This window comes from Hippocampus guttulatus, chromosome 16 (genome assembly GCF_054856545.1).
Source record: "Hippocampus guttulatus isolate MCC_2025c chromosome 16, RoL_Hgut_1.0, whole genome shotgun sequence".
NCBI classification, from domain to species: Eukaryota; Metazoa; Chordata; class Actinopteri; order Syngnathiformes; family Syngnathidae; genus Hippocampus; species Hippocampus guttulatus.
In genome coordinates, this window is record NC_141276.1 from 8458377 (window position 1) to 8482320 (window position 23944).

The 23944-nt window shown below is 41.9% G+C and overlaps 6 protein-coding genes across 8 annotated transcripts in view; all 6 read left to right on the top strand.

Moving 5' to 3' along the window:
- The window catches only part of LOC147192900 (inactive phospholipase C-like protein 2), a 55326-nt gene extending 49519 nt beyond the window's left edge, over nt 1-5807 (top strand). For both annotated transcript variants that reach the window (XM_086132405.1, XM_086132406.1), the window contains one exon: nt 3452-5807. In XM_086132405.1, the coding sequence (XP_085988531.1) occupies nt 3452-3841 (390 nt within the window). In that variant the 3' untranslated portion in view covers nt 3842-5807. The remainder of the gene's footprint in view (nt 1-3451) is intronic.
- Nucleotides 5808-7671: 1864 nt separating this feature from the next.
- On the top strand, nt 7672-8658 carry hcrt (hypocretin (orexin) neuropeptide precursor). Of its 2 annotated transcripts, none has more exons than XM_086133200.1 (2): nt 7672-7750; nt 8225-8658. In XM_086133200.1, the coding sequence occupies exons 1-2, from the start codon at nt 7694-7696 to the stop codon at nt 8558-8560; spliced, it is 393 nt and encodes a 130-aa protein (XP_085989326.1). In that variant the 5' UTR covers nt 7672-7693; the 3' UTR covers nt 8561-8658. The 2 variants fall into 2 exon arrangements, with proteins under 2 accessions (XP_085989326.1, XP_085989325.1); XM_086133199.1 differs by having other exon boundaries at nt 7682-7750; nt 8222-8658.
- A 471-nt stretch (nt 8659-9129) lies between these two features.
- On the top strand, nt 9130-11058 carry snrnp25 (small nuclear ribonucleoprotein 25). Its single transcript, XM_086132031.1, has 5 exons — nt 9130-9449; nt 10032-10122; nt 10544-10649; nt 10738-10812; nt 10895-11058. Exons 1-5 carry the CDS (start codon nt 9237-9239, stop codon nt 10950-10952), a joined length of 543 nt encoding a protein of 180 aa, XP_085988157.1. The 5' UTR covers nt 9130-9236; the 3' UTR covers nt 10953-11058.
- A 3565-nt stretch (nt 11059-14623) lies between these two features.
- LOC147192903 (hemoglobin embryonic subunit alpha-like) lies at nt 14624-16026 on the top strand. The gene is made up of 3 exons (XM_086133301.1): nt 14624-14787; nt 14867-15074; nt 15788-16026. Exons 1-3 carry the CDS (start codon nt 14690-14692, stop codon nt 15914-15916), a joined length of 435 nt encoding a protein of 144 aa, XP_085989427.1. The 5' UTR covers nt 14624-14689; the 3' UTR covers nt 15917-16026.
- Nucleotides 16027-17727: 1701 nt separating this feature from the next.
- On the top strand, nt 17728-21918 carry hspb9 (heat shock protein, alpha-crystallin-related, 9). The gene is made up of 2 exons (XM_086132053.1): nt 17728-18509; nt 18743-21918. Exons 1-2 carry the CDS (start codon nt 18322-18324, stop codon nt 19278-19280), a joined length of 726 nt encoding a protein of 241 aa, XP_085988179.1. The 5' UTR covers nt 17728-18321; the 3' UTR covers nt 19281-21918.
- A 148-nt stretch (nt 21919-22066) lies between these two features.
- Nucleotides 22067-23236, top strand: LOC147192905 (hemoglobin subunit alpha-1-like). Its single transcript, XM_086133364.1, has 3 exons — nt 22067-22233; nt 22309-22516; nt 23022-23236. Exons 1-3 carry the CDS (start codon nt 22139-22141, stop codon nt 23148-23150), a joined length of 432 nt encoding a protein of 143 aa, XP_085989490.1. The 5' UTR covers nt 22067-22138; the 3' UTR covers nt 23151-23236.
- Nucleotides 23237-23944: the final 708 nt, after the last annotated feature.

Consider the following 23944-nt stretch of genomic DNA (forward strand, 5'->3'; position numbering starts at 1 on the left):
TTTGGCTGAGCTGCATTCATTTTAGTGCTCTTGCTCACAGAATTAACTTTTGGTAAGTGTTGAGTATTTGTGCCCATGCGCCACATACACGCAGTGTAGCGCATGAAGGTGTTGCTGTGGCTATGTTCACGGAGATGCTAGCTCGACTGGTCAATCCTCAAGCTCCACCCCTGGTCGCTATGGTGACAAGAAAAAACAAAAAAACATTCAGCATTGGTTCCTTACAGCACCGTCCCTCTCAAATGGGCTCATTTCAGCAAGGTAAGAGATATTGTGTGTGAAGTCGATGATAATTCGTGGGCAATTTTGACAAAAGCATGTCACAAACACCTGGGAAATGTTTAAACTGTACAAAAATGCATAATATTTTGGAGGATGAAATCGTGGCAAATATGTGGTATTTGACGATCATTTCAACATAATTTTCTTGTGTTTAGCGACACCTACTGATGATGAATTCTAGCAAAGAATGCAAACAACCTGCTTCATGATCAAACAAGAATGTTTTTTGCAGGAGGGGGACAATGTTTTATGAGCTTTCTTTCTGTCAAAAATTTGCCTTGAGTAGTTCAAGGATTCTGGCAGGCATTCATCGAAAGACGTGGTGTTCCAAAACATAACTGCTTCGATGCCATTCTTTCTCCTTGCATTTTTTTTTTCCAGCCAAACCACTCTAGAGTGACCTTGTCCAAATAACGCAAAATTAACGGACGATTTTTATCTAACATCTAAACAGTTGGCCTATTCATGAAGCTTTCCGGGGGCCGTCGAGCGTGTCATTATTGCATCGATACATTTCTGTCTTTTGGTCAGACGCTGACCTTGTGGAGCTGAGTGATTAAAATTTGGTGATTCTTGGTACGTCGTCAAACTTCTCATTTCCTGCCTGCATATGATGTTTTTGAAATTTTGGTACAGATGTTAGCAAACATCATGGAAGTTGTCAACTTTGATTTGCTTTCGCGGGCCACTTAAAATGATGTGGCGGGCCACATCTGGTCCCCGGGCCTTGAGTTTGACACCATGTTTTACAGCATGACTTCCTGAGACTTTTTGGGATTCCACTCATGATAGCCGTACCTCCTAGATTTAATGTTCCTCAGTAAGACCCGCTTTAGGAGCTGAATTTTCGAAACATTTAGAGATGCCTTTTCGGAGCGTAGGCATTCGCTAGCTAACTGCAAAAAATAGACGAAAGGGAGAAAGCCGTTTTATGCTCGTCCAACACAATTATCATTATCTTCAAACATGTACAATGTGTTTACAAAAGACTCTCTCAATTCATTTTATTGAAATGTTGTCTTTTGAAGAAAATTTGCCGTTAATTGCTACAAGACAAATGACTTAAGACCCATCTTCTATTAAAGAGAGGGTCTGATTTGGACAAACAAGGAGGGGGATTAGGAATTTAATGAGCATGAAGTGGTCGGATTTTGCCTACTACAGAAGGTTGGTCACCCCCCCCCCCACCCTCAAATCCCCACAGTGGAGGGTCGCACGCTGAATGCACCCAAGTCAGTGAGTCTCCATCGCTCTCCAGAGGCCAAGATTGTCGCTGTCGTATTTCATGCCCGCTGAGTCACGACTTACATAATTTGTGTGTGGGGTGGGTGGGGGTCCAAACACATGACTTTTTCATGCTAGCGTGTGTGTCATTTCCAAAGGCCACCTGCAGCAATGAACTTGACGTTTACATGCCAATTTGACATTTTTGGTGAACAGATCGGGCCTAGCTGGGATGCTTGCCCGTCAAGCACAGTGGGCCACTCTCGGGTGAATTTCAGTGGGAGGGAAAAATGCGCAGACTCACAGTTTGGAGCTCACAGGAAAGCCAGGAACGTGCTTTTGGGGTGACGCAGCATGTGCATGTCTCCTTTAAAGGAAACACATTGTATTATCCAATTTTTTGTAACTAATCATGTTGACAGATAATATAACAATACTCACAGGCATGTATTATTGATCCTCTAGGAAGAACAACTAATAGTACTGTGCACACTAGAAAGAGCAGCAAAACGTGTTGCGTGTTTAACTTCCAAAATGCTCACTCGCCGATACATTTTCCATCATGGTCAGATCTCAAAATATTGATTTAGTTGTTTCATGTCAAACTTGATGGTTGTGCAGGCATCCCAGAGACCCAATTATTTCTACTATTCTACGGTCCAGATTTACTGGTGAGTACTGAACATCTGTATCAATATTTTCCTGCACAACAGCAAACATCCATCCATCTATTATCTGAACTCCTTTATCCTCATAAGGGTCCCGGCCGGGTGTGCTGGAGCCTATCCCAGCTGTGTTTGGGCAGTAGGCGGTAGGGTACACCCTGAACTGGTTGCCAGCCAATCACAGGGCACACAGAGACGAACAACCATCCGCGCTCACAATCACACCTAAGGACAATTTAGAGTGTTCCATTAACCTACCGTGCATGTTTTTGGAATGTCGGATGAAACTGCAGTACCATGAGGAAACCCACGGGGAGAACATGCAAATCCCACATGGAATCAAAAAAATCTTTGTACTGTGAGGCAGACCTGCTAACCAATCGACCAACGTGCTTCCCTGGCAACAAAGGGTCAACAGAAATGTCGGACGTGATAGCCTCGTGAGTCCACTGGTGATAACCTGGCACACTACCAGGTTCCGCTTTCTGTTAGTGGTGCTACACTACCTCCCTGTGTCTCTCACTGGTAATGACACGATGAAATCGCTCCTTGGAATCTACAATTGGAACGATACATTTTGGTGCAGCTTCAACATTCTTTTGTCACCGCTGCCAAGACTGCAGCATTGTTCAAAACATTTTCCTTCATTTCACAGCCAGACACCTGAATCTATTTTAATGAAAACTATTGACAACTTGACAAGTCCTTGAATGGAGAGCACGCACAAAGTATGCTTGTGCCTCTCGCTAGATGCATTTCTTAACAGCCCGAGTGGTCTATTTTCTTGGTGCAATTTGCAAGTTGTATTCGCTATCGATTGTGATTGTGTATAAATGCCAAAATGTGAGCCGTGTTAAGTGCTGGCGTGCATATTTGTGTACCCATGTATGATGCTATGAGTAGTTTGTGTTGTTTAGTATGCTAGCCATGACTATCGATGAGCCTCATCGGTTCACGATTGGATACATATTACACGCACGGTGTTGATGCTGATTATTCTTGGTCTGTTATTGCTACCACAATAATAAGTCAGTACAAACGGAATACCGGTATTTGTTTTGTATGCTTGTTTGTTTGTTTTGAACTCTGTATTTTGACGTCTTTTTGTAGCATCTACCCGCAACTTCAAACCCCTTTTAGGAAAAGAGGGGTCAGTTGCCCGCTGAATTTTGCGATCCCTGGCAGGGCTCGGTCTCGACCTACCGTGAAATTTTTTTTTTTGTGATGAATAAGATTTTAATGTTGTTTTTGTGTGTTTGTGCATCTGCGTGTGGTGACAGGGCCAGGCGGACCTGTTGAAGCACGCCAAGAGTGAGGCACTGGACACCCTACGTCAGATCCACTGTGCGGCTCAGTCCTGTGGCCTCAGTAAGAACGGCGCGTCCTCCCCTCAGCTGCAGCATCCTCTGCCTTATCTCCACCAACACCAGACGCTGCCTCAGGCCAAGGCCTCGCCCCAGCCCCCGCTGCCGTCCCCCTCGCAAACCCACCCCTGGATTGGACCTCATTCCCCGCACCCACTGCTTCAAACTGTTCCCAAACCACCCCCTTACACCCCGCCACCAGCCTTGCCACCACATTTCCAGTTTCAGCAGCAAAGGGCAGCAGGACCTTTGGACTCTATCATGGAGAAGGAAACATTCTGCGACGATCCGGCGGGACCCTGCTGACCCACGGCCTGCGCCCACGGAGACGAGCACCCGAGAGCGAGCGAAAAAGATGAAGGGAAATGTCTGGAAGCAACGCAGGAAGTCGCGAGCGGTAAAAAAAACGGAGATGGAGGATAGTGTCAACCAGATGATGATGATGAGGATGGGTAGGAGGAAGACCGGTTGTGTTAGAAACGAGACACGAGTGTGAAGGTCAGACTTGAGAGAGCAGAAGAAGAAGATGTAAATGTGCTTTTCACTGTCAAAATCCACTCATTTGATTAAGTGTTCTATCCTGTTCAAGATCATGTTCACAGAGGCGTGTCTCAATACCCAAATTTTTGTTGACTCCTTCAAAGGAGAATGTAGAAAATAACAGTAAGTAAGTGGAACACAACCCGATTGAAGAATTGATGTGGTGAATTAATTTTCCCCATTGGAAATAATCCAAGTCCTACACATGAGCCCTGGGGCACTCCGTTACACAGATTTTGCACAGTAACCGAAGCCAATGACAGCAATGTTTTTTTTTTCTTTTAAAATATGAGGGACCTCACACATGACGAGAAAACAATGACTTTGTATTTCCTCATTACTCTTCTCGTGTGGTGTAGTCAAGATGACCATCAAAGCATACAGCGCACACTCCGCAGATCAGATTTACGATTCTTGACACCCAACCCGTGTCCAAGTGGATCAGGGAGGGAAACAAAAAACAAAAATCTTGACACGCATCATAGAACGGGATAATCAGAGACATTTGACATTTAATAACAACATTGCACACCAGATCCAAATCTTTAGTTTATTTTCTTCACTGAGCACTAAGTAAAGAAAGTATCTTAAATTGTTTATAACAAAGGCGTATAATGAAATTGATCAAACTGGGGGAATACCACTTTACCAGGCCACTTCATGACAAGTTCTTTCTCAACAATTATTTTTTTTTCTTATAGTTTAGTCTACTTTACAGTCAAGTGTGACGTTCTTGCCTGTATGCATTAATGGCGTTTTGTTTTCTTCTGCTATCCCCAAAGCGCTCTCTCTCGGAGTGACATTCTTTTTCCACACACCTCCGCCGTCTTTTCGGATTTTACTTTGGCATTACAAGCCGCGCCTCATGACTGCTTTCCTTTGGGGGTCACACTTTGCCTGGGCAATTTTATTCCTTCACGCTTTTTTCCCCCCTCCTCATTTGGCATAGGTTGTGCTCATTTGTTTACTCTGAGGGACACTTCCGGAATCATTCCTCAGGATTTTAGGTTTAACATCTCGGACTCACCTCCCTCAACAGCCACGATCGGAAAATGTGACTCAACACAAAGTATAGTGAATCTCGATGTAAACTATTTAAAATGTAAGAAGGGATGATAAAAGGATTCATGTAGACACGAATGGTGGCTGTTTTAATTGTTGCTAGTTCAATGGATATTCCTTTTTTTTCCAATTTAAATTTTATGTGATATCTGGACAGTCACCGTTTGTGCTAACTGCAATGAGAGGAATTACGGGTTTGCACCATGATACCAGGATTCCCCCCCCCCCCAAAAAAACCCTGATAAAATAGATGTGTGTGAAAAAGAGAAAAAAAATACATCAGCCATGTGTACCACTGCAAAGTGAGTGTGAATTCTGTAAAGTCTCCTTGAAGTGACCCATTAAAAGTGGCGTCATTGTTTTAAATGGGTCTTTTTTTCTTTCTTTCTTTCTTTTTATTTCTTTTTAATCTAAAAAGTTAACTTTCAAAATGTTCCAGTCAAAACCAGTTGAACACCTTGCCTCAAATTGTGGTTTCGGAGCATGCCTGCAGAGCTGACGTGGCGTCTGTGAAGCTGAAGTGGATGGAGTTCAAGGAGGACGTGCTGCAAAACAATGTGGAGGTGTTTGAACCTTTGTTTTATGACAAAAATGTCTATTTAATATTATTTTGTTGGAATAATAATACAGTACTCTGCAGTTGAGTAAATAAAAACCAAAGAAGCTTCAACTGAAATACGGACCCCACCTCTATTAACTGACGGATCGGCGTCTGCTCACATATACCGGCACCACACTCCAATTAAACACCCCCTTTTTGTGGATGTCATGACCTGATTTTTCAGCATGAACTGCAGAACTGAGTGCCAAGCGGATCTTTAAAAAGAAAGTGCTGAAATGCATTCCGGAGCTCCTAAAAATCCATTCTTAAAATGAAATGAGTTAATACTATTCAAAGAAGTTGGATTAAAATGTAAACACCTTACCCCGAATAAACACTTGGTACTCTTTGCATTTGAGTAAATGAATTCCCGGGTTTCAGGCTATAATGGATGCCGTGGCACAATTAGTAGCTAGGTTGGTCATCCACTCACATGACTAAACGCAGCCTTAAATGAATGCCTGATTTTGTAGCTCTCACATGAGTCCGCCATTAAATGGTGTGAATGGAAAAAGCGCTACGAAATGATAAATATTCTCTAAACACCTGTACAATAAATAAATTATTTTATTTGATTGTAAAACTCTATAATCAACACCTTACCCCTCATGAAGACCTGTTATGGTTTCAGTTATAACAGACACCATGCACGAGTCAGTCGCCAGGCCTGTCATTCCCTCATATACATAAACACAGCACTTCAAATAAACACCTCCTTTTATCCATCCATCCATTTTCCGAACCGCTTGATCCTCACTAGGGTCGCGGGGGGTGCTGGAGCCCATCCCAGCCATCTCCGGGCAGTAGGCGGGGGACACCCTGAATCAGTTGCCAGCCAATCGCAGGGCACACAGAGACGAACAACCATCCACGCCCACACTCACACCTAGGGACAATTTAGAGCGTCCAATCAGCCTGACATGCATGTTTTTGGAATGTGGGAGGAAACCGGAGCACCCGGAGAAAACCCACGCAGGCCCGGGGAGAACATGCAAACTCCACACAGGGAGGCCGGAGCTGGAATCGAACCCGGTACCTCTGCACTGTGAAGCCGACGTGCTAACCACTGGACTACCGGGCCGCCCCCTCCTTTTATTCACGTCATTTTATTAACAATGCAAATAATAAATGCCTGACCTCTTATTAACGCCTGATACTCCCCCTGCCCCCTCCTTACCGGCTTCAGCCTCAACAGCCACTCGACTGTGTCGCGATTCAATGCCAACTGCAACGTCCACTTGCATAAATAAAAACCACACCTTAAATAAAACCTTTTTTTGTTTGTTTTTTTTTAACCCAAAAGCTGTTCACAGTGGCATTTAAAGCATATGCTCTGCAAAGAACTGACCCACATTTATTATCTAAAATAAACAACGATTTGTAAATATCGGAGGCAAAAAAAAAAGTGAAAATATATTCTTTAATACACTAAACGTGACAAACACCTTACCTCTAATGGATACCCGGTACACACACACACAAAAGAAGGAATGCAGCAATGATTTCTTTGTCCATCAGATGACATCAAAACAATCACTCTGCATAACGATGCGTCATTCTTTGGCCCAAAATAAACATTTGCCAAGTTCGTGCGTCCACTGGCATAATAAGATGGCTGGCTGTGAGGACATGAAGCCAATGAAGCATCCTCAGGAATGAGCTTCTTCTTATTAAAGAAAGGCCAACTTTATATTTGTAACGAAGAACGCCACTCCGCTAATTAACCCGTCTCCCTCACGACTCCCCATCATGGCATGTGTTAATAAGCCAGCGGCCCGCCACCACAAACACATACCTGCATCAGAGCCGAGAGTCCTGGAGATGATCTACTCCTCGAGAGTTAATTAACGGCAGGGAGATGAGCAAAACCAAAGGCTCTTATGTCACGTTTGGCGCATATAAAAGTCATATGAAAGCAAGAGACGATGACTCCCCGCCCGAACAACAGCCGCAAGATGACGTGGTTCAACTCCAAACTCAAGATGCTGCCTGGGTCAAACGCATCCAACAAGGTAAGAATATTTTACTTTTCGACTTATTTTTACCTTACTCTGATTTTATGTAATAGATCATTTTTGTGCATTGTTTTATCTTTTTATTGTTATTTTCTACTTGTTTTATATATATACAAATGCTTCTTAAAATGTACAAAAAATGTTTGTATTTAATATTTTGATTCCATTTTTTTATTTTTACTCTTAATTTTACATATTTTGAGATGATTTTCATTTGAATTAATTAAATGTTTTAATCTAATAATTCAATTTTTTTATTAAAATAAAAAATAATTTTAATAATTATTTATTTTCTTAAAATTTATTATTTAATGCATTTTTATGTATGTACAAAAGTACAAAGTAAAAAATTACCATAATTGATTTTGCCAACCCCACATTTGGAATTCTGAATTGAATTGATCTTTAATGTATTGCTTGAATTATTTTTTTGGAGTTCGGTTTTTACCACTAATCTGTGTACTTCAGCAGAAGGTGTCAGTTGTGGTGCTGGCGCTGGTCTTGCTGTCCCACGAGACTCGTTGCGACCCTCTCAGCGCATCCAACGAGTGCTGCAGGCAGCCTTCGCGAGCGTGTCGCCTCCACCTGTTCCTGTGTCGCTCGGGCGGGGTCAGCGGCGGGACGGCCGATGCCTCGGCCGGTATCCTGACCTTGGGCAAGCGCATGGAAGATGAGGGCCCCTTCAACAACCGCCTACAGCAGCTCCTGTACGGGTCGCGGAGCCACGCCGCCGGCATCCTCACCATGGGCAGGAGGGCCCAGAACCTGTGGGGGGTGCCCTCGAACGCCACGCCCTCACCTGTTTGATGCAGAGGCGGACTTAGCTTTTGTGCCTGGGGCCACCAGATTTCCAGGGGCCTTTAAACATCTCATGAAACTGATGAATAAAGCTTTCTCCCATTCAAGCAATTATTATTGGTGTAGTCTCAATTGACGCGGTTGAACTGGACTAATCAAGTTTGGGACTAAATTCGATAAACCTTCACAAGGATAACATGAATACAATTGACCGATACACGGAGGACTGAGAAAATAATTTATGAAGACATTTTAGACGACCAAATAAAATGTTGGAGGGGATTAACAGTTTCTTTCCGGTAATTCATTTGTACCGTACTCTTTTTTTTTTCCCAGTTTATTTTATTTATGTATTTATTTTAATGACAGCCTGTTTTATGAGGCGGTTTGTCGCTGGTAAATCTTTTACCTCACTATATTATACAAAGTAATTGATGTGTTATTTTTAAAAAGTGAAACATTTCACATAAGTAAATATCACGTACACTAGAAATTCGTCACGGAAAACAAAAAGCTATGCGGAACCATAGTCACAATTAACAATTTCTTTCCGGTGTTTAATTTACTGCGCACACGCTGTGTGTTTGACCATTACTGAAAATCTTCAGTAGTATTTCAAATGAAACAAGCGCCTACCAACTAATCCAACTGCTGGGTTGTAAACCCGAGCCAACGTTTCTTTATAATGGAGGAGGCGAGCGAGGAGTACGCCGGACGACAAAATGTGAAGGAAGAAGAAGTAGAAGTGCAAAACATGTTAGGCATGACTGCTGCTGCTGTTGAGGGGGAAGAAGAAGAAGATGTGGAATCGTTTACTCACGCTGACGTTTTGGATATTTTCGAGGAGGGACTCGCTCGCCTCGTGCAAGATCCATTACTCTGCGATCTTCCCATTCAGGTACGTTTGCTTTCTGTGCAGTTTGTGTGCAGTTTGCTGAGGAGATGAAAACGATGGTGAAACCTTCGACTCGTATGGTTCGTTCACGTACGACCACTTTGATAAATAACAGAAATGATTGTCGGTCTCTCTGTGAAACAATTCGAAATACACATGCAACTCGTTGTTATTATTGTTGTTGCTATTGTGAATTTATTTTTTTAAAAATATATTCTGTGGTTCAATTATTTCAAATTTAAGGTCTAAAATTCCCAAATGTTGCCTTTATCTTTTTAAGAACTGTTTTTTTCTGAAGTGATAAGTTTTATATCGTAAAAAAAAAAAAGAAATACATGGTGAATCTCATTGAAAACCCCAATTTAAAGGACCTGTAGAAGTTTTTTTTAAAGCTATAAGGAAATGTTGGTTGTATTTATGTCAAATGAAAAATAACCTTGATTGCCAGTTCAACCAAAAATAGAAGAGGGAAAAAAAATTCAAGCCGTGGCAAAAAAAAAAAACTTTGGGGTCTCACGCAAACTAAATCTTTCATCAATCCCAACATTTTGGGGGGTGGGGTGGGTGGGGTATCTTTTTTTGCAGGTGACTTTGGAGGAAATCAATTCTCAGATTGCACTGGAGTACGGCCAGGCCATGACTGTCAAGGTTTTAAAGGCGGATGGTGAAATAATGCGTATGTTTTTTAAATTTTATTTTTTTCATCACTTAAGGTTTTAAAGATGTTGAGAAAAATTGTGCCGGTAATTTTTTTTGTTCCAAATCTATTTTTGTCATACATACCTTTTGCTCTGATGTGTCGATTTTTTTTGGTTACATTATGACATTTTTCGTACAATTTCTTGCTTTATGTGGTAATTATTTTTCCAACTTTGAAAATATATTTTCTCGCAATTTTGCAACTTTTTTCCTACAATAAAAGCTATGCTTGAAATGTCAGGCCTTTTTTTTTAAACACATATGCTTATTTCTTCAAGAAATTACCTGATTTGTATGTTTATTACTTCATAGAAATACAATACAGCGTTACAAAAATAATTTGAATGCAACGTAGTATTTGGTGATACCATAAATATAAAAAAATGTTTGCGTTTCAGCCATCGTAGTGGTGCAAGATGCCAGTGTGCTCGACCTGAAGAAAGCTATTCGCAGGTTTGTTGAGCTGAAGCAGCAGCGTGAAGGCGGTGTGACGCACATCAGCTGGTAACAAACAAATTCAGTAGACACTTCATATAATAACTTCATATAATATCATATGAACATCTAAAATAATAATAAAATACTTTCCCAGGAGGTATATCTGGAGGAGTTATAATTTGGTGTTTCAGGGAGAAAAACTGGAAGACGACCGCTTGAGGCTGAAAGAGTAAGTTAATGAAATCGTACTTTATAGCTTATATTTAGATTTTGTATTTTATATTTGACTTTATTTGGTTTGTTTCCCGCAGCTACGGAATCAGAAACAGAGACGAGGTGACGTTCATGAAGAGGCTTAGGAAGAAATGAATGTTTCTCTGCCCCTCAGATATCAGATTTTATTTGTTCATATGAAGCCTGTTGTTTTTGTCGAATTATATTTTGCTTGTTTAATAAAGTTATTTTTTTATTTTCACTTCCGCTCCTGTGAGTTTGTTTCATGAACCCTTTCAGGGACGGCGATTACTTTAGTGGACAGCATATCATGTTATCAGGTTACAGGGTGCATGAAAGGGTTGAATATTATTTTCCTGCATCCGCAGAAAATGTTTTTTCTTTTTTTGCATGGTTCCGCAAAACTTTTCTGTTCGGGATACTGGCAACAGAACATCACCTATATTCATAGGAATGTACACGCCAACTCCGTATGTCTAAACCCACTTTCCAAGATTTAAAAAAAACACGACAAATTATTGTTTAACCCTAATGATATATTGTGGTTTAAAATATCAAAAACAATGTTGAAGTAAAATAATACAAATGGTATACAAATTATGTTCGACAGTGTGTCGACTACTAAACACATTGATGTGATTCCAGCTGTTGAACGTTCAATCTGGTCAATTCTGGAAGTGACCACAAGGTTGTGCTGTAGTACAGTTTCTTTTTTCATCCAACATTGGGACTACAGTACATGAATTTCTGTGGACAGCAAGACACCAGACGCATGTCAACCAGGTTTTTCAAGCATTTTTTTAGGGTCTCTGAGGTTTATTAGATGTTGTTGTTTGTGGTGCGCCATGTTTCCGATGGCAAAAAGTGTGTCTTGGCCGGCGGTGCCCAACCATTTTTGACTAAAGATCAACATTTCGAGCCAACCAACCTCCCGTGATCGGCTGCACCTGCACACATAGGCATGCGCAGCTGAACAAAACAGAAAAAGAAAGTAGATACAAGTGTTTGTGAAAACGAAATCACTGCCGACCTGAGTGGGAGACTTGTATCGTTTCAAAATGCCTCTGGCGCTGCAGAGGCCCATTCTTTGCCAGTGCCATCGGTGAATTGCAAATGAAACATACTTTGAATGAGAATAATAACAAACAAACAAAAAAGATCGCAACAGCTCTGAGAGGTCACAACTTCCGGTGATGCAGGTCATGTGTCACCGTAGATTTTGTTAATAAACCTTGTTGGTGCCAACATCTTATCCTTGTCTACATTTCTTAGATCCGCCCCCTATCCAGACAATTCCGGAGCGTTACAACTTCCTGACGTTTTTTTTTTTTTTCTTCATCATAGGAAATCATTTGGCAACCATTTGGTTTCTCTACTCTGTTGTTAGTTTTTTTTTTGGGGGGGGGGGGTCTTGACTTTTGACTGAATTTTGTTGCTCTGTACAGTAAATTTGATTCCGTTCCAAGAAGATGGACTTTTCTTGGTGTTAGTACACCTTTTGTCACTGCCTATATATATGAAATGATCCAGTCAACTGCCTAAAGAAAAGGGGATAGTAGGCAACCCTATTGGACTCCTATCTCGACTATGAAGCTGTCTGTGAAATATCTGATGACTCTGCAGCAGTGGAAGTTCTGGCATGTGCACTGCGTAAGGCCTCTCAGGGTGGCATTGAAAATGCAACGAGAAATGCTTTTCTCTTGTGTAATGTGTGACATCATTTTTTGCTCACTCGAGCTGGCCCCAAACCGATTCCCAGCTTACTGACCCCCAAAATGTAGGCTGAACCCCAAAATGCTCTCCGAGCGAGCAATGGGGCTCTCGCTGCAGGCGCCGCACCCTTGAGTTGCACCCGTAGCAAAAAGGAGTGTTCGCAAGAATCGGACTTGCCTTTGGGAGGAGTCATTGAGATAATGCTCTCGTGTTAGCTGAGTCACATTAGCATGTCAGCAAACATACTCGAATGCATCCTTTTCACAATATTTACTGCGACGATGCTCTTGTTATCATTTCAAAAATGCCACAATGTGGTTGAATATTGAAATGATCTCTTCTCAGTTTACACGCTTTGTTGGATGTGCGGAAACAGGTCGAGAGACGGCATGTCATTGTCCTTGCTGTCACCATACCTCACTGGCATAGATAGATGAATTCAGATATATTTCTAATTAAAAAGAAAAAACATTTTTGATTTTTGGACAAGTGAATTTCTCCTAAAATTTGTGACTTGAAACATCTTTATTCATTTCTCTGAATGAATGTAGATACAATTATATATTAGTAAAGTGCATATACCCGTGTGTGTGTGTATATATATATATATATTATGTATAGTGAACAAGGTTTTAAATTGTTTCGTATCTTAGAGTTAAATTATAGCTAAAAATCTTTTGTGCATATTTTACATAAACTTTTGTTGGGCGGGGGGGGGGGGGGGGTCATCTACAAATGATTCAATGTGACCCTTGAGCAGCGCCTGTTTTAATGCATTAATTTGCTCTACGTTGCATCCAGTGCGTGTGTGTCAAGCAGAAAGCCGTCCAATTGATCAACGCGACAGTAGTTTTGAAAGCACGCTGCAATGAAAGTGTGGACTTATCGCTGCAGTGTCACTTTAGCGGCAACTCCCCTGGCAGCTGCAGTGCAGATAAGAAAGCAAGAATAGAGATTACAATGTGAAAATAAAATAAATGTGCCATAAGCGATTTGAAATCTGGCCCAATTGGACTACGCCGTCTTTGAATTCCACTACAATCATGCCGGTCAGTGAAGGCAATATTTGTGGATGACAAGTCTGATTCCACATTTCCATGTTTTTTTTCTCTACTTTAAAAAACATTTTTGGTGACAATGGCATCCAGAATGATACACTTCATTAATTGCATGGTTTGCATAATTGATTTACATAGTGGGGTAGACTCAGTGGTAGAGTGGTTGGAGGTTCAATCCCTAGTCATTGTGACCATGTTGACGTGTCCTTGAGCAAGATGCTAGTGGATGAATGAGGAAACAGGGTAGAGTAGAGCGTGTTGCGCAATTAATTGTAAGAAAATGTTTTAACCAGAGATGCATGTAAACTTTTCCAAAATATTTTTTTGGGTTGGTTCCAAATGTTCCCTAATTATCAGGTTTTCATAATAATATAAATATATTCTGTAATATACATGTAGTAATGTTGAATTAAGGGTTTGGCAACAGGTGGATTTTCTTTTCATGAAATATTGAAATAATTGCAACGCTTGGTAAAATCTGTATTGTGCACACTTCTATTTGTCTTTCATGCACACTGTAACCTGATACCATAGTAAGCTGTCCACTGTAGTAACCGCGGTCCCTACCCTCAAAGGGTTCAAACCCCCCCCCCCCAAAACAAACAATATTATTATGCCCAAATCCTGGTATGTTAGAAAAAAGTCAATACGTCGCTGAAATCAGGGTCAAAAAAAGTTAAGGGACATCTCAAGCCATTTCTGATTAAAAGTTGCTGTTGACCAGCGTCGTTTTAGCTTTATTTCACCGAGAAGTCCGGTAACTCAGGCTGCGAAATGTGAACGCTTGAAATTTGATGTGGGCAAACGTAACACAACATCAAAATGAATCGTATGCCATCTAAATGTACAATGAGTCGATAATAGATGAGTTGTGGGTCATTTACAGTTGCTCCTGCTCAATTCCCTCCCGACAAAGTGTTGCCGTGGAGGCTGACGGGTGTCGCTGAGAGACGCAATGAGCAGATGTTGAGTTATCTCCTTGGTAGGCGTGCGGCGGCCTATCTCATCAGAGGCCGTCCTGGGTGCGGTCACGCTTTTCTGCCTACAAAAAGCCCCCCGCCGCACTTCAGTAGCACCACAGTCCTCATAGCAACTGCAAAGATGACCAGTCTTACCAAGAGAGACAAGGCAACCGTCAAGGCCTTCTGGGACAAAGTGTCCCCAAAGGTGGAGGAAATCGGCGTGCAGGCTTTGTCCAGGTAAGCTTCAGCTCAACACTCGGATTTTTGCCGGCTTCCATCTACGTCCTTATTCAACAGCTTCTTTTTCTTGGCGCAGGCTGCTGGTTGTGTACCCCCAGACCAAGACCTACTTTGCCCACTGGAGCGACTTGAGCCCCAATTCCGAGCCTGTCAGGAAGCACGGCAAGATCATCATGAATGGTGTGGGCAGCGCTGTGGGCATGCTCGATGACCTGAAGGGAGGCCTCTTGTCCCTCAGTGAGCTGCACGCTTTCACCCTGAGAGTGGACCCGGCCAACTTCAAGGTAAATCCACACATGCACAAGTATAAGCGCTGCATGCGCAGTGAGCTCAACTTCATTTACCGCGCAACAGGCGGCCGTTTGGCACTATTCAAATGTTGTTGTTTTTTAAATGGGGGCTCCGAGCTGTGTGGTGTCACTCCAAATAGGCTGTTTACTGTCAAACTAAACATCAAACAAAGTGGATTACGCTGTGTGTATTTCAAACAAGCACATCACTTTTCTTAACTGAATGCCAAACAACACAACGAATAGCATCGGTCATCGCGATGTACACAGACGATATAACACTCACAGGCATACTTTCTTCATCCTCTGCGAAAAGCAACCAACATTATCACCGTTATGAGTCACTTTCAGTCGTGGTGAAAGCCTTCTTTGCTTGTGTCTTCCTGACTGTGCAACAGTAACCCCTGGTGCTGTTGTGCAAGTAATTAGAACTCCCAAACTGTTTAATTATCTACCTTCTATTCAATGTTATTATTATACGTATTATAATGTAAATAATACAAAGTTATAGTTTACTTAAAAATATATATATATGGAAGAACAAGTAAAATAAAATGTATTGAACAAATCCCGAGGTACAAAAATCAACTCACAAGAATGAGTATTCATAAGTTGGCTGCATAAACCCAAAGTATTCCGACCATGAAATGAGTGCGTAGCATTTGAGGTTGGCAACGTAATACATGGCACTATGCTCTTTTTCACAGATTTTCACCCACTGCATTCTCGTGGTTTTGGCCAACATGTACCCCATCGACTTCACCCCCGAGGTGCACGTGGCCATGGACAAGTTTCTGGCCGCTGTGTCTCTGTCCCTGGCCGAGAAATACAGATAAACGGGCCCGAAAACAGCCCCCCGGGAAAACAGGCAGCAGCAGCAACAGCAGCATGTCTTTACTGTGTGCTTGTCATCAATAAATGCAAAATTAAAACAAAACAAAAAAAAGCCCCAAGTCTTTGGACTGTTTTTAACATTTGAATGTGACACAATTTCAAAGAGGCAATGTCGTCATGTCTTTAAAAAAAAAAAAAAAAACTGCATATGCGATAACGGTGTTCCCCAACCTTTATTGTCCAAGAATCTTAAATGAGAAAAATCGCGCAGCACAAACACACACAAACAATATTTTATACTGTAATGAGGATAATCTCATCTCGCTTTCCTCACAGACTACTTTATATGTTGTTTGCTATTTTATTTCAACATAAACTATTCTTCTGTTGTATGAATGGCAATATGTAGCTTTATTGAAACTGCTGCCATCTAGTGGAAGAGCATTTATTTGTTCTGCCCGTCTTTTCACCTCGTTGGCATAGATATGGTACTGAAGGGACTACTAAGTTTTCGAGTGAATTAGCCATTAGCCACCATTTTCGTGACCACATTTACATTTTTATGTGTTCATAATACTGTGGAAATAAAATTCACTCTTGTATTGAGAAATTAAACGTGAACTAACTGAAATTGAGATTCAACCGGAGGGACTTTGTAGGGTAATGCTGTCACCTGCTGGCATTTTGTGGGTGTTACTGGAGTTCATAAAGCCTTGTATCAAAACAGGGATGAAGTAACGAAGCACAGTGAGTTGCGTATGAAATGTGTTATCTACTAGAAATAAAACTGCCTTGCCTTGCCTAATGTGATATCCGTATATAGATAGATGAATAGAAGGGCAGACCTTAAGTCGAACTCGAAAACAAAGAGCCCAAAAAGTCTACCCGCGCGCCACACGGGCGACTACTTTTGGTGCTAGCCAGAAGGCCCGACAGCCGTGAACGCTCATGACGCTCGCTCCTTGTAATGTTCGCATGCCGGATGCCAACGTGCTGAGCTCATGCCTCAAGATGGCGGCGATGAGACCTTGTAACCTAAATATGTTCGCCTAAATTTGTGCTTTGTGACCGCCAGCTGTTAGTCACTCTTGACAGCTGCTCGCGTCACACGTGTTTAAGATGACTATTCAGGCCTTAATGGAGTCAGGAGAGTGGGGCAGGGGGATTTTAGTTTTTCAAAGTTTTCTTTTGATTGGAAAGATGCAAAAGATTTCCATTTACATACAAATTTAGGTCGATTCAAACCGTACACCTTTGCTGCAAAGTGAAAATAAATGTCTTCTAAAATTGACACACCACAGAGAGGTGTGTCAAATTTGAATAACTGAAAAGAAAATGTCAAGATAAAAACAAGGCTTCAAAATCCTGAAAAATAAAGCCGTTGTCTCAAATGCTGTGGGCGCTTTCACGGAATGTGCCAAAAGCATACGCTGCTCAATTGTCAGTTGTCAATCAAACAACCTGGTGAAATGGATCTTACTTTGGCTAGCACGTTTCCTGTACTGTTTGAGTGGTGAAAATACATTTGCTTAAAGCACCTGTGTCAAACTCAAGGCCCGGGGGCCAGATCTGGCCTGCCGCATCATTTTATGTGGCCCGCAAAAGCAAATCAAAGATGTCAACTTTCATGATTCTTGCGAAAATCTCTACCGAAATTTCAAATTCTCATTTGTAATAAATAAGAGTGATACTGTAAGCACTTTGTGGTGACCAAACCCCTCATTACAGTAACTTAAACAATAGATGAATAAACCATTATTCTTGACTTCTTGATATGGTTTCAGTCATAACGGCCCTCCGAGGGAAACTGTAACTAAAATCTGGCCCGTGATAAAAATTAGTTTGACACCCCTGGTTGAAAGCCTTCAGTGAGTGGAATACAGTAAATGTCCCCAGGTCGTCGCGGAGCGTTTCCCCGCCATGACAACTGGGCGCTCCAAAGCGGCCATGCCTGCCCAAAGCCCTTGTCCCGCACGCTGCATGCACACTCCCCACATACGTGCATCACACCATTCAAGCATGACACAACAATACCGCAAGATGCGTTCTGATTCAAGTCTGAAAATCCAGATTCACTGGTTGCTTTTCGACAAAGTCTCATGTCAGAGTTTTCTCATCTTGAAATATTGCCATGCCACCTGTTGTGACTCAGTCGAAACACAAACAAGATGTCGCCCTGAGCCTTGCTGAGCCATCTGACGACTCCCAGGGTATCCCTTCCCTCGGTGACACATGGGAGCAACCCTGAGCTCATGTTCTGTAAATAGCACCAAGGAAGATGGGTGGAGGGGGGGAGGGAGCGTTCATCGTGGAAGTATATTAAGGCGAGGAGAGACCACACGAGCCAGAAGAAGAAGCTCAACAAGACGCCCGCCTGAGTTCGTTTCTGCGCCTGAACGTCAACCTCATGTCCCGACACGCAGCCCTGAGCAGCCTCTTTGGCGATGACCCCTTCTTCAGCCAGGGAGGACTCCTGTGGCCCCTTTCCTCCCTACGGCAGGACCTCCTCAACCGCAAAGTCGATCTGACCGACACGTTCTTCAAGGATGGATCTCGACTCTTCAATTCACCCCTCATGCCCTCCAATTTCCTCAGGTACGTGATGAATGGAAACTTAACTCATTCAGTACCGGCCAATTCTGGACCAAGTCTGAAAAGACGTTTAAAAACGTCTTTGGGAGTAAATGAGTTAATAGAGATGGATAGATTGAAAGACAGGGAATGGGGGGTACTTGGGGGCATTCTTGACAAGAACCACAGCACATTGCACCCCCCCCCCCAAAATACAAGAGTTTGAATCTGAAATGGTGTCTTTCCGCTGTGCTCAGAATGGGTGACCGAGACGAAGCCGAAGAAGAGGAAACGCAGCATCAAGTCAGGCAGGATCAGGTCGGGCAGACCTCGCCGCACGATGACCTCCTGGTGACCCTGGACGCCCGCGGCTACGCCCCCGGCGACATCAGCGTCAAATTAGAAGGACGCAGCCTGCTGGTGATGGCCGCCAAGCACGCGGGCGCTCAGGAAGCTCACTCCTGCTCCTCTCCCTCCTCCCAAGCCTCCTTCGCCTCCTCGGCGGCCTCGCGGGTGGGCTTCAAGCAGAGGATCCACCTGTCGCCTCACCTGGACCTGTCTGGACTGTCCTGCTCCCTCATGGAGGATGGACAGCTGCGGATCCACGCTCCCGTGGCTCGGCAGCCGATCGCGGCAGGGTCCAGTGAGCCAATCGCGGAGGAGCGCGGCGAGCTAGTCGCGGAGGAGCGCAAAGAGCCAATCGCAGAGGATAAAGAAGAGGCACCCCCTCTCTTCAGGACTTCCCTGGAATTCCCCATCACAAAGGAGGAGACTGAGGCTCAACATACACACTAGCGCACTCGGTTACACCTCCAACTCCACTTTCAAAACATAATTTTCGTTGCACTACACTCGTTTTGCATATTTTGTATTACTTTATGACACGCAAGTCTTGTTTGTTTATTTGTTTATTGAGCATATATAGTACACACAATAACAGGTTGACAAAAGTCAAACAAAAATTATGAAAGGAAAATTAGAAAGTAGATAAAAGAAGAAAACACACATCATCACAGTTGTATGCTCAAAGGAGTAGGAAGAAGTAAATAACTTATCTAGTCCTACCCCTTATTATGTAGCAATTTGAATTGATAATTTTTCAAAACAAAGAAGAAAAGAAAAATCTACATATCATCAAATACTTTTACCCTTATGTATACTATACTATTCTATTCATACACCTTTTGGTTTGTATGTATATAGTTATTCTTTCTCCTTTTGTATTTCAATTTTCTGATATTCATTATAATTAGCATTTCTTGAATACAATTGATAAGTTGATCAAAATCCAAAACAAGAACAAACGGTTGTATTACTATATTTTATAAGTATATCAAATTTATCTTTTTAATTCTGATTCGTGTAGTTTTTTTGTACTAATCTTTTGAATTTGTTTTTGAACCCCTCCAACGATTTGCTCATTTTCAGGTCCGTTTCAAGCTTATTCCACAGGTTGACACCTATTACTGATACACACCTTTGCTTGATGTTTGTTCTTGTTCTGGATTTTTGTATTGATTAGTACCCCTTAGATGATAACAGCTCTCTCTAATTTCAAAAAGCTGCTGGATATTTTGGCAGAGGAGATTGTTATGTGCTTTATACATTAATTGGGTAATCTTGAAGTCAACCAGATCGTAGAATTTCATTGTGTTTAATTTGATGAATATTGAATTTGTGGGTTCTATATATTTAGACCTATTGATTATTCTGATTGTTTTTTTTTGTAGTTTTAAAACAGGGAGTGTGTTTGTTTTACAGGCTTTTCCCCATATTTCTACACAGTAGGTCATATATGGGAGTAATAATGAGTAATATAATGTCTACAAGGAGCTCTTATTCAACACATCCTTCGTTTTGTGGAGTATCCCGATAAGTAAGTCTTCATTCAAGACTTCATCGAGAGACATTCTGTCATTGGCAACGTGCTTTTTTTTCTCCTGTCTGTTATGTTCTGATGTACAGTGCAACAATTTCTCGTAGAGGGTACCAGAGTATGACATTTTTTTAGTTCTCAAAGTTTCATTTTCATTGAGAGGAGATGAGTAGAGGGCGTACTGAGCCTCACCCAAAATAAGTGTGATGCCCCCAACCCGCGTCCCCAGTCAAGATAAGAGGTACAGAAAATGGATGGCAGATAGTTTCATTTGCCATGTAATCGAAATGTTTTGCAAGTGACAGATGGGGTTTTTTTAATGTTCAGTATGATCTTATATTTAACAGTGGAGTTCAAACTGGGCTCACCAGGCGGCTCTTGAGCCATTTTAAGATTGTAAAAAAAAAAAAAAAACGCACGGTCACAAACAATATTGTTCATAATTATCCTGCCTTAGCTTCAGGACAATTAAAAACACTGCGATTGTGACGCATCACATGAATGTAACATCGCTGATGTATTATAGCAGAAATAAAGACCCCCCCCTCCCCAACAACCAAAAGCATTTTACTTTTTCAAAACATACTGTTGTCCTATATTCAGAAAAGGTTTAAGACTATGGGAAAAACACATTTTGGGAAATGCACATGGTAAAAATAATACTTTTTGAAATAAAAAAATTGTATAATATGCTATTGAAGACTATGTTGAAAAAAATACTACTCTGATAAGACTTCTTTTTTTTCGAAAATTGATCCTTTTTTGTAACTTTACAGGCAACATTTTATTTAAATATTAATGTGGTATTTTGGGGAACAGTTGGTGCTTATGTTAAAATGGCATGAGGATAATAAAGTGATCTTGGAGAAAAAAAAAACTCTCCTCCAAGGCCTTATGATATCCAACCGTATGCGCATTTGTGCGTTTTAATGAGCAGTAACAAATATTTTGCCCTTCGAGGGCCGTTTTGAATACTTAGGTTATCTGAACTTACAAGGGAGAAAATATTAGGACCGTTTCTGTTGCTGGCCAGAAGCCAAATTTAAAACAAAATTCCCATGAATTAATACTTCTACTTAATAAAAGCATTTGAATCGGTTCTTGTTGGATTAATTGGTGCAAGAAAAAGTCAAAAGTGTTTTTGCGTCCCCGCGAGGAGGGTATACACTGCTTATCAGATGCGCTGTCTTTCTTTTTTTAAGTGCCGTGCATATGAGCTGATAAGACTGCTGCATGTGTCTGCCAAGTGTTTGCATACTAAACCCACTGCATTGACGTCAATGTTTTGGACTGTAGAATGCACCAAGTACCATTTCAACCCACATGCTTCAACACGAGCGCCAAATTCTGTCCGTATTTTTGAAAAGAATCCCTCAAATGAACGATACTTTGGATGTCATCGTTTTGCTGCGTGCTTCGTTCACCATCAACATCAGCTTGACAGTTGCAAACAACGACCGTGTAGTGATCATCAGTTGCAAAGGCCCATCAGTAAGACCAGAGTTGACGGTCAGATCCTCAGAACTGTAAGACAGACGTGATGATGACTGTTCCACATCTTGATATCACACACAATAGCATCTGGGGGGGGGGGGGGGGGGGGGGTAATTTATTTATTTTTGGTGTTGCTGTGGGTGTGTTCTGCATCGCCTCCACCGTTTGGATGGCATCCAGCAGGCACACATCATATCTGGGGTGTGCCCGTGCCCACTTTGCCACTCTACATATAAAGGTTCAGTTTCGTCCTCAGATTCAAACTTTCTGCAGAAGCACCAAGATGAGTCTCACCCGCAGGGACAAAGCCACAGTCAAGGCCTTCTGGGCTCTGATTGCTGGAAAGGCAGACATGATCGGGAGTGAAGCTCTATCCAGGTAAATACGCCGCCAGCCAAGACGACACGCGCATCACACTTTTTCCTTTGACATCGGCTTTGCCTGCCTCTGCAGGCTGCTCTACGTCTACCCCCAGACCAAGACCTACTTTGCCCACTGGAAGGACTTGAGCCTCAACTCTGCTCCAGTCAGGAAGCACGGCAAGATCATCATGGCTGCCATCAGCGATGCCATCGGCAAAATGGACGACCTGACCGGTGGCCTGTTGACCCTCAGCGAGCTGCACGCCTTCACCTTGAGGGTGGACCCCGCCAACTTCAAGGTGGGCGCACTCTTCACACACATATTTTATTTGGTTTGGCCAAATCAGGCTGCCATCTTGAAATAGGGTCATTTTATATCATCCTAATAGATTGAATATTAGATCCCCATCCGTTTTATGTCACTTACCCTTTTCAAGGTCGCAGATAGCCAAAATCAGGCCGTGATCCCACGACGCTCTGACTGTTTCTCACTGAACCATATTAAAGATTGACCATATCGCTACTAGAATAAGCAATGGAGGATTTAACACGTTTCGTGATTCGCCAATGACATTTGCTAGCCGTTGTTCTTAAAATTTCAACTTGAAGGAAATTGAATCAGAATAGGATCAGACAAGCAGGAAATGTTTTTTTGCTCTTTTTTTCCAAATCAATTAGACCAATGTACTCAATGTGCTTAATCTATTTATTTTTGTACAGTGCTGCACTTACGATTTTTTTTTCTCCCAACCAAGCTAATCAATATGTTTACTCTCTGAAATTTCTTGTCTTTTCCATACCCAGCTTCTGGCTCACTGCATCCTTGTGGTGATGGCCACGCAATACCCGATGGATTTCACCCCAGAGGTCCACGTGTGCGTGGACAAATTCCTGGCGGCCCTGACTCTCGCCATTGCTGAGAAGTACCGATAAACAGCATGATCCACAACAACGCCAACATGATTGTATTCAATTCTGTCTTTCTGTTGGGCCCAAATATAATCAATTATCAAAAGCAATGATGAATGTGTCATGTTTTGTTTTGTGTCTTTTCACAAATGCGTGCATCATCTTCAGACCCACACTGAGTGACGATGCTGAAACCGACAGAACTGTTGCACAGTGTGCGGGGTTCAGCAACTAGTTTGGATGAATGGCTGACGGTCAGATATTAGTTTTGATGTGAGCAGTATTCAAACGTCTTCCGTGTAATCGCCTTTCAAAAATATAAATACTTGTGTGTTTTATAATAATACAGTGCTGTTGACCAGCGTGAAATACAGTCTGCGGGGTTTTGAAAGCATTAATCTCAAATGTCCAGTCTCGTCTGGTGCTGGTGAACTGTGTCTCTTTTGTGGTATGTAGTGCTGAAAGCCAAACAAGGGAGATGAATTCATTATTTTTGACGTAGGCTATCAAGTTTGTTATTTTTTTTTAATGTATTTCACGTTTTACATGGCGGCCGCGGGCGTTTCCGGAGTGTTTGACGTCACTGGGAGACACGACTGTTTACACACATTATGAAATTATATTTGAATGTATATTAAATGTCTATACTTATTTTTTATTCCCATATTATTATGTTCTCTGTTTACAAATGCAAAACGTGATTATATTTTTCTTATCGTAATTTGCATCGTTAACTGAGTTGTACAAAACCCATTAAATTCCCGATTAAGATCAATCATTTCCCCGCTTAAAATTACAGAAAAAAACATTTAAAAACA